Genomic DNA, 17,778 nt, shown 5'->3' with positions numbered 1-17,778 from the left:
TATTACTGGAGATAAGGGTATATGCAAACATACAGATATACACACACAATAGGACAAGGCTTAGATAATGAGATGCATGCAAACTCTCCCTCACACACACAACAGGACAAAGCAAGACAACAACAGACACTGTACCAACCTGAATAAGTGGAATCTGACTGTTGCAGTGTATGTCGGCGCTCTTCTTCACGCATGTAATTCACTTCGGACTTTCTGCGATCGGCATCATGTTGACGCTCCAATTGATGCTGTCGTTCCAGTTCACGGAGACGTTCCTTTTCTTGTTGTTGTTGTTCTCGCTGCTCAAATTCCTTTTGCCTCTCTAGTTCCCTCTCTCGTTCTTTCTCTCTTTCAATCTCTCGATCACTGTCAATTCGTTTGATTTTCTCGTCGTCAGCCCTTGACCTAAAACGACAAAACGACATCAAACGCTTTAGGATGAAGTAAGAAATGTTGTTTATACGATTGAAAGAAAGGACGTTTATCCTTGTTTTATTTTCTGCCAACCCACTTATCTATTTTTCTATTTTTCTATCGCCACAACATATAAACGACTTATGTTGGTTGATCACATACCACATGATCATGGCAGATGAGGGTGATCTTGCAGAGATGGGGACTGACTGGGACGCTGCTCTAAGGGTCATCTAGGGGGACCCAGGAATATACTGACTAATGGTGAATGGAGCAATAAGCTGCACCAATGCATGCTCCCACAGCTAACCTGGCAACATAGAACTGTGAATTGTCACAGCTGTAGATTCCACAGTTTGATACAAGTAAAAATGTACTGTCATCAAATTGTGGAATGGTGCACAAGTGCACTCCTACTACCATGCAAAAGTTGGGTTTAAGAAATCTGTCGAACCCATAAAAGTTAGCACGGAAAATTGAATGCAAGGAGATAAGAATTATAAAAAAAATTGTTTGAATTATTGTCATCATCACCTCCAGCTAATGTCTACCTATTTCTTCTCTACCCACAAGGGGCTAAACACAGAGGGGACAGACAAACGGATTAAGTTATTATATTGACCCCAATGCCTAACTGGTACTTATTTAATCGGCCTTGAAAGGATGAAAGGCAAAGTCGACCTCGGCGGAATTTGAACTCAGAACGTAGCAGCAGATGAAATACCACCAGGCATTTCGCCCGGCGTGCTAACATTTTTGCCAGCTCACCACCTTCAGCTAATGTCTACTTTCCCATGCTTGCATGGCAAAGACATATTTGTTGAGGCAGCTTATCTACAGCTGGATGCCCTTCCTGCCGCCAACCTTCACCTGTTTCAAAGCAGCCAAGTAATATTTCCTATGCCCATCTGCAACCCTCACATGATGTCAGGAAAGGGTCCACACGTGTGCGATTGGCTTCTTTTAGTTTCCACCTACCTGCTGTAGAAGACACTTGTCCAAGGAGCAGCACAATGGAACTGAACCCCAAAACACAAGGTCGGGAAGCAAGCTTCTTAACCCCACAGCTATGTCTATATACTTGTTTGTTTGTTTAAATTGTAGCTGTTCAGTGTGACATAGGAGATCATAGTGTCATGTGAGAATCTTAAACACTTTACAATGTCCCATAGTTCTGAGTTCAAACTCAAAGAGGATCAACTCTGATACTTTCACAGCTGGGGAAGGTTTAATAAATCACAATTTGCTATATTAAATACACTCCACTCTCCTAAAAAATTATGACCATAACTAGACAAAAGAGAATAAAATCATAAATGTACCGACCTGTCATTTGGTCCAGGTGACCGATATCCAGCCAGACGAGAACTGTTTGGCAGGTACTGTGGGTACTGTTGATGGAGAAGATCTGTAGGATAACGACTAGATGATAAAAAAGGATGTACTCCCGGAGGTGGAATGATACCTGGAGGTGGAAATGTCATGAAGTGCGGGTGCATCAATCGGCATCGTTCTAAAACTAAAGGATCATCAATACGACTGGAAGAGAAACAAAAGCCTTAGAGAGATTTAGCCAATTTAAGGGGTCAAAAAAAAAAAAGAAAACGAAAAAAGGAAAAAAATAAAATGGTTCTAGAAGGAAACAGTAATAGCAGCAGCATTTAGGTTGAAATAAATAGTAAAGCATTTCATGTATGACACAGATCATGTATCTAAACACAGGACCAGGCAACTACATACATATATATATATATATACATCTGTAACCCAATGGGTTTTGAGTTCAGTTCTTAGCTTTTTCCACAGAATCAACAGAAGTTACATTTTCTCATTTTCCTACTCTAAAAAATTAATTATGAAATATCTGGCGGGGGCAAAAAATGAATTCCTGCTTTAACCCTTTAGTATTTAAACCGGCCATATCCGGCCAAAATGGTTAATCTGTTTTATGTTCAAACTGACCAGATCCAGGCTCTCACGCCTACCCTACAATGTTATTCTACATTAAGTAATTACACCATCAAGATCTTGAAGATATGAGATAATGCATGATTAATTCAGATCAATGGGAATCAATAAGCATTATGTTTGATTGAATAATCTGAACACTAAAGGGTTAAAGGATGTTTCAATAAACAAACAATGAAAATATCTTTAACATGTAAATAACCACAATGATGATGATGAAGCTGCTGGTGCAGTGTGCATCTGACTGCAGCATGGTGTAAGAGCATTTGATCTTCAGTCACACAAAGCCACATCAAACCACTACAATTTTAGTCAACAGTCTACATGTGCTAGAGTGAGCCATTTGTTTAAATTTGGGGATTTGTCACCAATGAAACAGAGAAGGATTTGGCAGAACAACATATTTGTGTGAAATTCTGTTTCAAATATGGAGATTTTTCTAATGTTACAATAGACCAACGGAAAGGATTGTTTGAGCTGTACAAGTTCTTCAAGTGGAGAAGGATGTCCATAGCAAAGGATTGTTAAATTGGGTGTTGATCTACGGAAATTGCTGCCTGACTGTCTGTGAAGTTTACAAGGAAAGAGCAGGCATCTGAAAAAGTTTGTACCACATGCTTTTAAGAGGGAAACCGAAGATGCAGTATGTTATCACAAAATCTGTGAATGCAAAAGAACCAGTCAGGAGCTGTTTCATCATATTTTTCAAATGTAGTGACAACGTCCATGCTTCCTGAGATTTCGCCAACGCTACACCTGATTTTCCTCCCCTCCATACACACGCAAGCATGTATCTGACTCATACACTGTTCACTTCCCAGACATTTGTACATTACTGCATATGCTTTATATGCACTTTTGACAAGTTGTGGTGCACCTGAGCACTGTGTACAATAATTTCATTATTATTATTATTATTATTATTATTATTATGTGGATGTACAACTATGATATCGAAATAAAAAGGCAGTCATTTCCGAGAGTTGGATCAGTAGCATTGCAACCAAAAATCCCCAACGTTATTCCCAATATGAAAGTGATATAGATGGGTGTTGTTTGTCAGGAGTTTGTTCCACAAGGTCAGACAATCTAGAAAGAGATTTACTTGGACGTCCCGACACATTTGAGAGAGGCAGTGCAAAGGAAGAGACCTAAGGTACGGGTAAAGAAAAGCTAAATGATGCACCACAACCAATAACTTATTGGTATGTCCTCTCTTATCTAAGACTTTTCCAAAGGGGATGAATCATGTTCCCAGCTGCCAGACTCTACGGACCGAGTCTCCACAGACTTTTTCTTTGTTCTCTAAATTGAAACATCCACTAAAAAGCTGGTCATTTCAGACAAGAGAATACAATGAAGTTTACTATGAAAACTGCAAAATTATTCCTGAACTGGAGAAAACCAATGCTGGGAGGTGGTCACTGTATCAAGAAGGAAATTGGGTGTATTTTCAGAGAGACATCTCTGGTTAAATTGTAAGTAAAGCAATTTAACTAAATAAAGCCTGTCGTATATATGTATATATATATGTGTGTGTGTGTGTGTGTGTGTGTGTGTGTGTGTGTGTTTGTGTGTCTGTGTTTGTCCCCCTAGCATTGCTTGACAACTGATGTGGGTGTGTTTACATCCCCGTCACCTAGCAGTTCGGCAAAAGAGACCGATAGAATAAGTACTGGGCTTACAAAGAATAAGACCCGGGGTCGATTTGCTCGACTAAAGGCGGTGCTCCAGCATGGCTACAGTCAAATGACTGAAACTAGTAAAAGAGTAAAGAGTAAATGAGTCATAGCAATATTATATAGCAATACCAGGATATATATGTAGAATTACTGAACTACAGAAGATATAAAGCAACACTCTGATGTATGTATAATTACTGAAGTTATATAGCAGTACCTCAAATGTATGTAGAATTTCTAAACAGAAGAAACTATATAACAGTGCCTTGATGTATGTAGAATTACTGAAGAGGCTATATAATAGTATGATGATGTATATAAAATTATTAAAGAAACTATATAGCAATACCTAAATGCAGGATGAGGGTAGGGTTGGTGTGCAAATAGTGCTGGGTGATATGGGTAAGCGGCATCCAAACCAAAAGGGGATGTTAACATAGGCCGAATCTCTTCCTCTGGTCTATATGGTTGGAAACCTCTGGGAGGAAGGTCATCTCTGCCGTGTGTAGATGATGATGATGATAAAGCTGATGATGTAGTCCTGAAAGATAGAAAGGAAAATTACAGTTTGTGATGAAAAGTGGGAATTTTGAGTCGATTTGGGTTTTTTTTTTGTTATTATTTTAATGAAAGACAATAATAAATCTCTGAACGAGATATAAACAGTAACCACTTGACAACGTAAAGGGTATCAGCCATCTAAATGTGGCTAGCCACTGATGGGGGGGGGGGGGGGGGTGGTTACTGATGCTTTTAGCCCCAGGCGATCAACGTCACCAGAAGGACTTTAGACACTATCTCAGTGTCCTTGTGTTGTTTGCAAAGGGAGGTCATCCTCCCTCGAAGACCCGAGTACTACATACGGGCTATAGTTTCGAGGTAATTGCCTCTTGTCAACGCATGGTAAGCACCGGTCTTCGATGAAGGAGTCCCCCTTACAAACAATATGTAATGTTTTTCACAGTAACCACTGTCACTGATGTAGAAAAACTGTCTGAAAACAATAATAAATCTCGGAACGAGATATAAACAGTAACCGCTCGATTACGAGTGAAATAATGAGGAAACTGAGGGCAAATTAAGCAGTAAAAGAGGAAAAAAAAAATTAAATTCCAGAGAAATGACAAAAAGCAATCCTAACTTTTTAACCAACCTGTGGGATGGCTGGATAATGCATTCTTTTGCTGTGTCACCATCTCGAGATTGTGATGACAAGGGTCGGTGGTCTCTTTCCTGTTTTATAGTAAGGGGGTCATAGAGCGATGAAGATGAGCTTTGTACGGAGTGAGTACGTTCCAAATTCTGAAATAAAACAAGAAAGAAAAAAATCCATAGAAAGAAAGATAGGCTAAAGTGGAAGATACAAAGAAGAATGTGGCATGGCAGGAAGTTGTGCCAAAGACAAACAGACAAACGTATTGAGTGTGACATTACCTGAGAATGAGCTTCTGAGTGGAGGTGTGTTGGGTGAGCTTGAGTTGGAGCGATTGTCACTACAGGGGGTGGGGTCAGATATGATGATGATGATGACTGGCTTGAATAAACCAATGGAGGAGGACCACGTTTCGGTGTTGAGGATCGGGGACTCACACTTGTTGTTGGAACAGCTTTCACACTAGGACCATCATCTACAAGAGGAACAAAGAAAAATATTCAAAATTCAATTTGCCTTTACAATACGAAATGCATTTTAATTGATGAAAAATTCAACCCTGCCACATCATTATTATACACACACACACATTTATATATTCATTCACTTGTTTGTTAAACATCTGTTTCCCTATGCTAATACAGGATGAACAGGAATTTTCTAAGAGGGGGCGGATTTCTCAACCAAATGCCCTTCCGATAACCAGCTGTTCTGTTTATCAAGTAAAGGCTTTTTTTTTTTTTATTACTCCACAGATCTTCAGAAGTGCAGAGTGACCAGAAAGTATAAAAACCATGACCTTCTCACTCAGATGCGTATATATGCAGTATATATAAGTATGTGTGTATGCACACACAAGCTTCTCTACAGTTTCTGTCTGCTAAATTCACTCACATTTGTGTGAGAGTAGAGAAGATGCTTGAGGTATTGCTACACGTGATTGACCCCCGAATTAAGTAGTAACAAAGTGAGTTTAACCACAGCTATGCCCATACTGTCCTTAAACCTTTTATTTCATACAATAGAAGAATTTTAATCAATATAAATTGTAGTAGTAGTGGTGGTGGTGGTAGTAATAATGGCAGTGGAGTCAGAGGCACAGCATTTCTAATATTTATATAAATAATTAACATCTTTCAGAAACAATAAAAGTGAAATTGCTAATTGCAGGACAAATCTGAGAGTAGAGAGTGGTTGTATATGTCACTCCACTCAGTCTCTATCCTTCATCTTCATAATGCAGCTGCATAACAATGACTCAGTAAAGCCTCCGCTTATGCAAGTTATTGGCTGAAGCTAAATTATATTGGGGGGGGGGGTCTCTCCTGTTGTAATTTGAGGGTTCTTCAGATTCTTGCTGAATAACCTGCAGAGATGATTTGTTTATAGTGATCAGATGTTTGTGTTGCACGTCAGATGTTGAAGTAATCACAGAGCAACGTGGAATGGAGTGTTTCGCTGAATGCACTGCCTCGACCGAGAAGCAAGACAATCATGCAGCCATGAGTACAACACGCTAACCACAAGACCAAGCGCACCTTTGCATACATGTGTGTGCTTGTGCATACATCTGCTTTTGTTGGGAGAAAAAAAAAGGGGGAGAGTGTAGCATCAAATGACCTTTACTGAATCTCTGAGACCAGTGACTAGAGAAAGTGAGGAAGACACAATTCAAGGGTTCCTGCTAAAACAGCAGGACACCAAACTATGAAGATATTCTTAGATGGAAGACTTGCTTTCTGAATATTTGCAACAAAGTGAACTAAAAGTTCTCAAGGGGTTTCACCACTCTAGTAGACTCTACTAAAGGTATCCAGGGACAAGGTAGTGACAAGGAACAAAGTAAAGGATTAAGTCCACTACTTGGGAACATTTAAGGATTATCCAAAGGTTTTCCATACAGTTTTCATCAATCCAGTTTTACACCCAACACACAGGTCAATCTGAGATTATGATAGATGGCAGTCCCAACATACTAGTTGACCCAAGGCTATGAAAGAAGACACCTGTCCAATGTGCTACTGCTGAAACAACTTGATCCACTAAGTGAACTTGTTAACTATACATCATCACCAGCAGTGAATCTTTTAATTTTGAAAATAAATCGGTGGATGTTAAAAACAGTTAGGGACTGGAACATGAGCACCATCACGGTAGAGAAAATAAAGTGTTTGTTCAATAGAACCATGAAACCAGATGGTTTTGGGTTCAATCCTACTGTGTGGCACCTTGGGCAAGTGTCTTCTATAATAACCTCAGGCTGACTAAAGCCTTGTGAGTGAATTTGATAGATAGAAACTGAAAGAAGCTCATCGTATCAATGTGTGTGGGTGTGTCAACTTGCCTCCCCACCCCTGCCACATTCGACCACTGGTGATGGTTTGTTTATATCCTCATAACTTACTAGTCAGCAAAAGACACCAATAGAGTAAGTAAGAGACTTAAAAAGAAAGGAAAGTACCGAGGGTGATCTGTTTGACTAAAACTTTTCAAAGAGGGACCCAGCAGGGCTGCAGTCCAATTACTGAACAAATAAGATGCCCCAGGTCTGTCCTAATTGAGTACACCTTGGCTCAAAGTCATTCCAACTATGACCACTTCCACCTTTTCTGGATTTGGACAACACTGTCCAATGTTCCTTCGCTTTTTTTTTTTTTTAAAAGCCCCAAAACTGTTGGATATATTTGAAAGAATTTACTTGCTATTTCTAGCAGGTGGACACAACAAAAGCTTCCTCATTAGTTTTATAAACCTTTGTAGAATCAATAGATTTACTACAACAACCGACATCCCTACTACCACCACCACCACCACTATCCCCCCATAAGGTTTTCTTACAGGTACAAAGCATACATTTATGGGAAGGAGAAGAGGGAGTGACAGAAGGGCAATTCATGAAATCAGTGCCATTACTTCCCTGGTATTATCTTATTCTTCTTGGGACCCAGTCCCACACAGAATAATGGGCAAACTCAATTCCAGCAGGGTGAGAACCCAAACCATAAAGGGTCATAACCCAATACAGTAAGCCACCGTTATACAATCATGTGTCACGTATTGCTGCCACACATAGAATATGTTTGTTACCTGTTCTCAAGATCAGAAACCCCACTGAAAGACTGTGAAGGAATAGATCAGTTCTAGTTTAATAAGAGGTTAATTAAACTATCAAATGGCCCTGATCATATGAAACTTACTTTTTAAATGTCATTTTTTCATATAATATCTCTTATTGCCGACATTCACAGTCGACGCTACGGTTATTCTAGAGCTAGCTTAATAATTCCACAGTAACGCACAAATGTAACAAAAACACTTGAAGACCTGATTAAAGGTTAACATAATTACAATTGACTAAAGGTTAACAGTTAACACAAATCAGAACTGACTAAAAGTTAATAGTCAAATCAAAGGGTAATAAATAAAGAATTAAAATTGGTCATAAATACATACACACACACACACAATGTTAAAACGGAACATGGAATGAAAATATATTAAAACAAGACTAAAATGAAAGTAATATTTGGTTGTCAGGTTATGTCTGCAATTCCTCAGAATTCCACAAATTTTGGCTGCAACAAGATAAAAACAACAATATTTACAGCAAAAGGAACATTAAAAAGCAAAAAGCAAAGAGCCAAATGAATGAATGAGAGAGAGACTAATGAGGTAGGGGTGGAGTGATAAGCTCATAATGAGCTTAGCCTCCAGCCCCACACCCTAGGAAAGGCATGAACATCATATATTTACCCTAGACCTATGTCTTGTGTAAGGAATATTTAGGGACTCATGAGGAAATCTCATTGAAACAAAAAAAATTGTTAAAAATTTTCATTTGTGAAAATAACTGTAAAAAATTAAAGTGTTTTAAAATTGCCAGATATTCTGGAAATTTAAAACTCTTTAAATTAACACCTTTGAAACAGACAATCACCTCTGATAGTCTAGATCCTAGTTATTTATATTGATTAATTTACTTAATATAAATATATTTAATTATGGCATATTATATCGTAATAATATATCTAATTAAGCATGAAAGTGTTGATAGCTTTTACTTGATGTTTTCTGTTCACATTAATTAGAAGCGACATTATTGTAGAGGTGGTGGGGTTATCGTTACTATCGTTCAGCCATAGGTCAGAATGACAGGACGGGGGGGAAGAAAATGGGAATGTTTGGAAATTTAATGATCCAGGGACACCATCTGCATGAAAAAATAACAGTTAAGTTAACAATAACATATTTAATACTAGGGACTGTCAACGAAAAAAAAAAAAGATCAGGCATGGCTGTGTAGTAAGAAGTTTGTCTCAACCAAATCGTTCTGGGTTCAGTCCCACTGCATATTAGCTTGTGTAAGTGTCTTCTTCGATGGACTCAGGTTGACCAAAGCCTTGTAAGTGAATTTGGTACAGGGAAACCAACAGAAGCCTGTTTGATATACACACACACACAATATAATTACTACCTCAAAATTTACATGAAGTTTCATAATCATCATTATATAATGTGTGTGTGTGTGTGTGTATATATATATATATATATAATATATATATATATATATATATATATATGCTGAAATATATTCTGCCATGGACATAATATTGTTTCTAATTTAAGCAGATGGCTAGCAGTCTTGAAAGGAGGGAGCTAGTTGATAGCATTAGGCCTCAGTACTTAAATGGCACTTTATTTTACAAAACCCAGACTGGGTGAAACGCAGAGGTGACATTTGCGTGATTTGAACCCAGAGCATACACAACTGGAAGAAATACTCAAGGCATTTTGTTTAACGTTCCAACAATTCCATCAATCCACTCCCCCCTCAGCCTTGGTATAATAATTCTTTCTACTAGAGCAACGAGGCCTGAAACTTGTGGGGTGGAGCAAGACGGGTACATCAACCCCAGTGGCTCAACCTGTACTTGTTTTATTGACTCTACAAAAGACAAAAGGCAAAGTTGACCTCAGCAGAACCTCAGCATAGACAGATGAAATGCTGCTAAGCATTTTGTCTGATGCAATAAGGATTCTGCCAGCTCGCCGTCTTCTTAATAATAATAACATAACAAATCACAGCACATACCCAAGGCACACAGAGCTGCGCTTGGTAGTGAAGTGAAAGCACACTATAAAAATAAAACTACATAATAATAATAATAATAATATAATAATAATCCTTTCTACTATAGGTGCAAGGCCTGAAATTTTTTTTTGGGGGGGGGGGTTCGATCACATTTACCCCAGTGCATAACTGGTACTTATTCCATCAACCCCCGAAAGCATGAAATGCAGAGTCGACTTCAGTGAAATTTGAACTCAAAATATAATGATGGGGGGAAATACTGCTTAGCATTTCGTCCAGTGTGCTAATGATTCTGCCAGCTTGCCGCCTAATTAATAATAATAATAATAATGATAGTAGTAGTAGTAGTAGTTGTAATAGTAGTAGTAATTGTAGATCCATGTGAACTATGTCTTGTTATAATAATATCTGTAATAATAGTAGACTGCTGCATGTGAGTTATGACCCTGAAATCATTAATTAAATGTAAATAACATCATCAAGATACGAACAATTTTCAGTGCATTGAGAGAGAAAAAAAAGATGAAGAAAAATTATTTTGTGAGTGAATAATAATAATAATGATAATAGTAATAATAGTAATAATAATGATAATAATAATAATAATAATAATAATAATAATAATAATAATAATAATAAATAGAGTGTTTGGATTGGGACAGTTAATTAGTTAGAAATGTATTCATATGCTTCTGAAATAAATAAATAAATGTCATATGAAGTAATATATTAATTTTTCTTGAAAAATGATAACAAAGAAGAAGAAGAAGAAGAAGAAGAAGAAAAAATTGGTGAAAATACATGAAGTAGAGAAATGCTAAGAGGACTGTTGACATTTGGCAGTCACAGCTGGGACAGGCAGGCATTATAGAATAGGTCAGAGAGGAAAGAGTAGGCAGTAGTGTGGCATTCCTGAAATACAAACAACATCAACAACAATAGAAAGTAAATAAATATAAACCAGGGAGATGGGGGGTGGGGGGGAAGTTAGAGAAGAGAGAGAGAGAGATTTAATGGATATGTAAAACCTCTTTCACCAAACAGGGATCTCTCTATATAAAGGTGATAAGAGGGTAAAATGAGGAGTGGAGAATATGATAGTTGTGATGTGTGTTATATATATATATATATATATATATATATATATATATATATATACACATACACACACAAATATACACACATATATATATATATTTGTGTGTCTGTAAGTATATATTTTCATCATGTTGAACGGTTAATCCCTACACATAATTTTCCTTCTGCACCCTCCCCCGTTCTCTCTCCATTTTTTTTTTTTTTTCGTCCTTCTCTGCTGAAGAGTGTAGGCTCGAAATGTCAAAGACTTTTCCATTCTTCTTTCTGAGCATCAAAACTAATACACCTGTTTGTGGTTCTTTTAGCTGTCTTCATATTCTGGCTTTTGTCTTCTGTAAATTCTAACAACGTGTGTGTGTGTGTGTGTTTGTTTACTTGTTTCAGTCATTTGTCTGCAGCCATGCTGGAGCACTGCCTTAAGGGATTTTAGCCAGAAAAATCAACCTCAGGACTTATTTTTTAAGCCTAGTACTTATTCTATCAGTGTGTTTATGTCCCTGTAACCTAATGGTTCGGCAAAAAAAGACTAACACCAGTTGTCAAGCAGTGATGGGGGGACAGACACAAAGACATACACACACACAATGGGCTTCTTTCAGTTTCCGTCTACCAAATTGACCCGAGGCTATAGTAGTAGACACGTGCCCAAGTACCACGCTGTGAGACTGAACCTGGAACCATGTAGCTGGGAAATACCTGCAACTATATATATATATATATATATATATATATATATATAGCGAAAGAGAGAACATGGAGCTAGTACTGAAATGAAGATTGGATTAGGAATAATGATCACAGATTCTGGGCGTCCATCAGCAACCAGGTCACATCTGGATAAAATATGCAAATGAAATATAACAAAGAAACCATTATTAAAATTTCAAACAACAATAAAAGAAAAAGAAGGAGAAAAAAGAAGAAAAAAAGACGCCTGTAAATGATAATTGTTAATTAATGTTTCAGAACTGTAGAGTTGTATAGCAAGTGGCTTGATCCAATGGCGTTGAAATAGACAATGAAATTATATCATAGAAGAACCAGTTTAACCATTTTGAAAATACACACATGTAAAGAGGGGGGAAGAAAAAACAAAAAAAACTTATGTTCACTTTACATGTGTTTCTTGAAGTATTCATGTTTTTGTCCAGATTTGGTCACCGATGAGACCCAGTCACAGGGATGCAAGAAAAATATCGACACCTCAGTTTACAAGGCTTTTTTTTTTTGTAAATAGTTAAAATGGTTGTTCCATGATATAATTGCTGGTAATTAATAATAATAATAACAAACAATCAAATAAATGAATACAAAAGAACTGGGATTAACGAAGAAAGAAGCCATGAATCACATAGGGAATGGTAGAGGAGGAGGAGGGGGAAATTTCAAAAGATTGACGGGGAATGATGATTAGCGGTGGACGAGAGTGATGGGTAAAAACGCAATTAGCAATAACAAGAATGATGCGGTGAAGACATGCACAAGGAGGTGCAATTACCTGGATCTTTGGCTTGATTAGCCAATTTCCTTAGTGCAGCTGCAAAACTAGATGTGCGTGTGGCATTCAGGGCAGCGTTGCCACTGATCGAGGTCACACTGTTGCTAGGCGACGATGATACCTGACTGAGGGGCTGCACAGTTGCTGTATTTCGGGTCACTTTGGATGCACCTGAGTTGACCATGGTGAGGGGTGGGGGCTTGGCACCCTGGGGGAGTCCTGAAAAGAAACCAGTCATGAGCATACATCCTAAATAGTGAAAGACAACAAGTTTAAGGACCAGCAAACTTCAGTGTGTTGGGGAGGGGGGGGGGAGATTATACGGATTTCTGATCAATTCAACCCTTTCGTTACCAACCCGGCTGAAACCGGCTCTGGCTCTGAGTACAAATGTCTTATTTTCATAAGGTTTGAATTAAAATCTTCCATCAAACCTTAGTCACAATTTATGTTCCTAACACTAGCTTAATGATAACCAAGTTATTTTACTAAATTCTTTGTTATATTTAAAGTAATTGAAGGAAACACAGAGCATCTCAAAATAAATGCAGTAACGAAAGGGTTAACCCTTTAGCATTTAATCTGGCCATATCTGGCCCAAATATTTTACGTGCTTTATGTTCAAACTGGCCAGACCTGGCAAGTCACAAAACCCAAAAATGCCATTCTAAGAATAAGCAATCGTACCATCAAAACCTCAAAGCTCCAAGACGATGCATGATTAATTCAAAATAATATGAATAAACAAGCGTTATTTTTGACGGGGCAATATGAACCCTAAAGGGTTAAACAACTGTTGACATCCTTATTGATAATTAACACTAATTACTGATGATAATTGAAACAATATCTTAAGAAAATATTTAGTTTTAATGAAACTAGGAAACTGTTTCCTGCTGTCAGCTTTAAATATGGCCCAACTAACTGTACAAGGAAGTGAATTAAGACGGATTTTTCTGGATTCTAGAAATACCAATAATAAGTGTGAGCGTACACACACATACCCACTTACACACACACACACACACACACACACACACACATCTTCAAAGAAAATTACAAAACAAAGAAAAGGAAATTCAAGGAAAAATTTAAAACCTGGTAATCAGATAAATTAGAATAAAATGCGAGAAAAGCGGGGGGAAACTGGACCAATGAAAAAGAGATAGAATCATGTTTCAAACAAAATTTTGTTCAAGACTTTTTTTTTATTGGAAGACTTTTTGAGTTGATGGAATCTGACAGGTAAAACAGGAAGATCAAAACTACTTGAAAAGAAGTAGTGAAAGAATGATTTTAAACCAGAGAATGGTCTACATCTTAACACGTGAATCTATTTGATTACAACATGTGTTTTAGTTTTACACTTCGTTAATTTTGAACAATAAAGGACACAAAACTACTCAACCACTGATACACCAAAGTAAAAAAAATTGCCATCTGCATTTCTTATTATTAAAAGACATTAAAATGGATAACCAAGTTGTGACACACAGACACACACACTTTGTAACATGAATTAACTACAACACGGTTGTGTGACCAGACAGAAGTCCCTTACAGATCATACCTTACTGTTTTAGATTATGTAGGCCTAGATACTATATTATGTCCAACTAGAAGATGGATGATCATTGCTAAAATGCCTGTATCAGGAGCTAAGGAACAACAACAGTGAGAAAACTTTGTGGGTAACCCTAATAATAAGATAGTTAACCCTTTAGCAGCAAAAACCAGCCATATCTGGCCCAAATATTCTATCTGTATTATGTTCAAACTGACCAGATTCAGTTTCTCACACCAACTTTATAATCTCATTTTAAAAGGAAAAAAAAAAAATCCACATCACTGAAATCTCAAAGCTATGAGATAATGCATGATTGATTCAAAACAATGTGAATAAATATGTGTCATATTTGACAGAGTAATCTGAATGCTAAAGGGTTAATTATGGTTCCAGACTTTGGAACAAGGCCAGCAATCGTGGGAGAGGGTGGAAGTCAATTACATCAACACCGGTGCTCAACTGGTACTTATTTTATCGAGCCCGAAAGGATGAAAGGTAGAGTCAATCTTGGTGGCATTTGAACTCAGAACATAAAGTCGGAAGACACAGCTAAACAATTTACCTGGTGCAGTAATATATATAGACAGACAGACAGATAGATAGATATATAAACTAATGAAACAGTTCTAACAAGAAAACACCAATTTTGAATTTATCTTGAAATATTGAACAGATTTTGGGTATTTCTGTTGTTGATATTGTTTCTTAGTTTGGTCACAACCTACCATGTTTCTTCAACTGAACACAACATACACACATCCCTTTCCAGTATATAAGCATACAATAATATATATATATATATATATATATATATATATATATATATTCGGAATATAAACATTACAAAATAACAAGAACTTACAAGTAAAACCCAAGACACACAAGAATGCTATTATAAGAGAGAGAGATAGAGAGAGAGAGGTAGATAGATTGATTGATTTTCAAATGGGGTTCACATGATCCTTGGGGGTCCAAATAAGATTTTGTTGCTAAAGTTTATGTGCCATAAATTGGTTATACTTCTGCAATATACAAAATATCTTACTAAACAATTCCTATTAATACTTAGTTACAAAAATATAATGGGGGTTTTTTCCAGCATCAAATGACTTAGAGGGTCCACCTAAGTAAAACAGGAATCACAAGGGTATATACACAAAACTCTATATCAGACATAAACTCAGCTGATCAAAGATAACAAGTATTAAAAAAAGGACAAACTCAAAAATACTAATTAATGAGTCTTCTCAAGACAATTAAATCTAGAGTGGAGCTTTGAAAAAACTCAATTATTAATTATCATCAATTTCCACCAGAGATGCTTAAGATTACAAAATCAACATGAATGTCATATTTGGCCTCTTAACAGCCTGGAGCCTAGGGTTTATTCTGTTGTTACAAGCAACCACAAACTTCAGCTATATTCATTATTCATGTAAAGGCTTTAAACAATCTCCATCTGAGAGAGGGGCCTACAGAGTTCTGGCTAACTCTCCTGCCTTCCTCCCACCTCACTAACTCAGCGTGTGTGTGTGTGTGTGTGTGTGTGCGCGTGTGTGCATACATGTGTGGAGTGGACCCTCCACTGATCTTGCAGGAAGAACCTTCACTAATATCGACAGAACAGTGAAAAAAATTTTAAATGTTAGGGTCTTCTATAAAGAGAAGACCTGAATCTTTGTGATGATTCCCTACACCAGAAGCTGATAGCAAACCCCACCCAGTCTATGTTACCATAGCAACATATCAGATGTGATCAACATCCAGTCCATGTTCCCATGGTAACCTATCAGATAAATGCAAACCCCTTCCAGTCTATGTTACCATGACAACTTATCAAATGTGATCAGTGTAGAGTCTTTGTTACTATGACAACAGTTTACATGATCTAATGGAAATCAATAGATCTATTTTAAATATTCATGATCAAGAGAGATTTAGTGACCATCACACCATAATCTGTGATCAGGTTTGTGTATATCTGGGGGTGAATACATTAACATGTCCACTTTTTAACATGAGTAGTATGTGATTTAAGGGAGATCTAGCTTTTATTTCTAGCAAGCCAAGCTATACTTAAGGGGACTCAGACAAAATGGCTCTTGTGCAAAATGAGATTTATTCTAACGAGGTTACATGATAAAGACAATCTTTAATTAGCTGTGACTGTGGTGTGGTGGGACAGACAGGTGGAAAACAGCACAATTTCAACATCCTTGGGTCTTCAAGTTGATAAATGATCTTCAGTGACTTCCTTGATGGACACCATGTGCAGAAAGAATTTTCAGGTGGGGCTGTGGTGCTTAGAAGTTTGCTTTCCAACCACATGTTTATGGGTTCAGCCCCACAGCATGACACCTTGGTCAAGTGTCTTCTACTACAGCTCCAGACCGACCGAAGCCTTGTGAATGGATTTAGTACACAGAAACTGAAAAAGCCTGTTGTAAATAGCCCAAACGAATGTCAGAGGATTCACCATCTTAACTCTTTTGATAATTAACTTGTCTGAAATTGGCCCCGAGTTCAATGATAAAAGCTCCGTTTTAAAATGGTCTTTCAGTAAAATCAGATGTTAATTCATGTTCTAAACACCCATTTAATAACGACAAAGTTATTTTTAATATTAAATCCTTTCCTCATTGGCTACAAGGACTGCTGGGTTAGGAAAAGAATACCAAAAATGAAAGTAAAAGAGCTTCCAGGATTAATGTTTATGAAGAAATAGAAGGAAAAACAACCAAAATCAGACTGATAAATATTACTGGGAGAATAACAAAAGCATATAGTTGTTGTTTAGAATCCTGACTAATCAAAGATATTCCAGCATGACCTGCTCTGCTTGTCTTTCAAAGATTGTATACACAGGATCACATTACTCAATGTGATGCTCACTTTTCAAGACTAAAGTCTTAATTTAAGGGAGATTTCGCTGCTATGTCTGGCAGATGAGTGAGATTAATAGAGGCTCACATATTATGACTTGATGCTATTTAATATTCATTAACAATATTGAATATTGGTTAATTAATAATTAGAATATCAATTAATGGTAATGAAGGAATTTTGTTTGCGACTTGGTGTTGAATGAAACAACAAACAAAAGCGAAATGAAATTTAGGACATTAGTTGTGTAATGTTGTTGTTTTAGTTCTTGGTGATACAGACAAACATTCCAACCATGACCATCCTGTCTTATTTCAGCTAATATATCCTTCCCTTTAATATAGTAGAGCAGTGGTTTTCAACCAGGGTTCCGCAAGAAGTTACAAAATTTCTAAAATCGGCAGTAATTTTTAATTCTTCTGT

At 37.1% G+C, this 17,778-nt stretch overlaps 1 protein-coding gene across 6 annotated transcripts in view; it reads right to left on the bottom strand.

Annotated features, from left to right (window-relative positions):
* The window catches only part of LOC115221201 (genetic suppressor element 1), a 221,354-nt gene that overhangs the window by 18,747 nt on the left and 184,829 nt on the right, over positions 1-17,778 (bottom strand). For 3 of the 6 annotated variants that reach the window (XM_036511019.1, XM_036511015.1, XM_029791360.2), the window contains exons 3-8: positions 12,906-13,124; positions 5,499-5,692; positions 5,206-5,366; positions 4,414-4,605; positions 1,741-1,953; positions 140-405 (exon numbers count right to left, since the gene is read on the bottom strand). In XM_036511019.1, the coding sequence (XP_036366912.1) occupies positions 140-405; positions 1,741-1,953; positions 4,414-4,605; positions 5,206-5,366; positions 5,499-5,692; positions 12,906-13,124 (1,245 nt within the window). The remainder of the gene's footprint in view (positions 1-139; positions 406-1,740; positions 1,954-4,413; positions 4,606-5,205; positions 5,367-5,498; positions 5,693-12,905; positions 13,125-17,778) is intronic. The other 3 variants (XM_036511016.1, XM_036511017.1, XM_036511018.1) reach the window with 3 other exon arrangements.

Source organism: Octopus sinensis, linkage group LG18, assembly GCF_006345805.1.
Source record: "Octopus sinensis linkage group LG18, ASM634580v1, whole genome shotgun sequence".
In the NCBI taxonomy this organism is placed as follows: Eukaryota; Metazoa; Mollusca; class Cephalopoda; order Octopoda; family Octopodidae; genus Octopus; species Octopus sinensis.
Note: the sequence above shows the minus strand (reverse complement) of the source record. Positions and strands in the feature narration are given on the sequence as shown.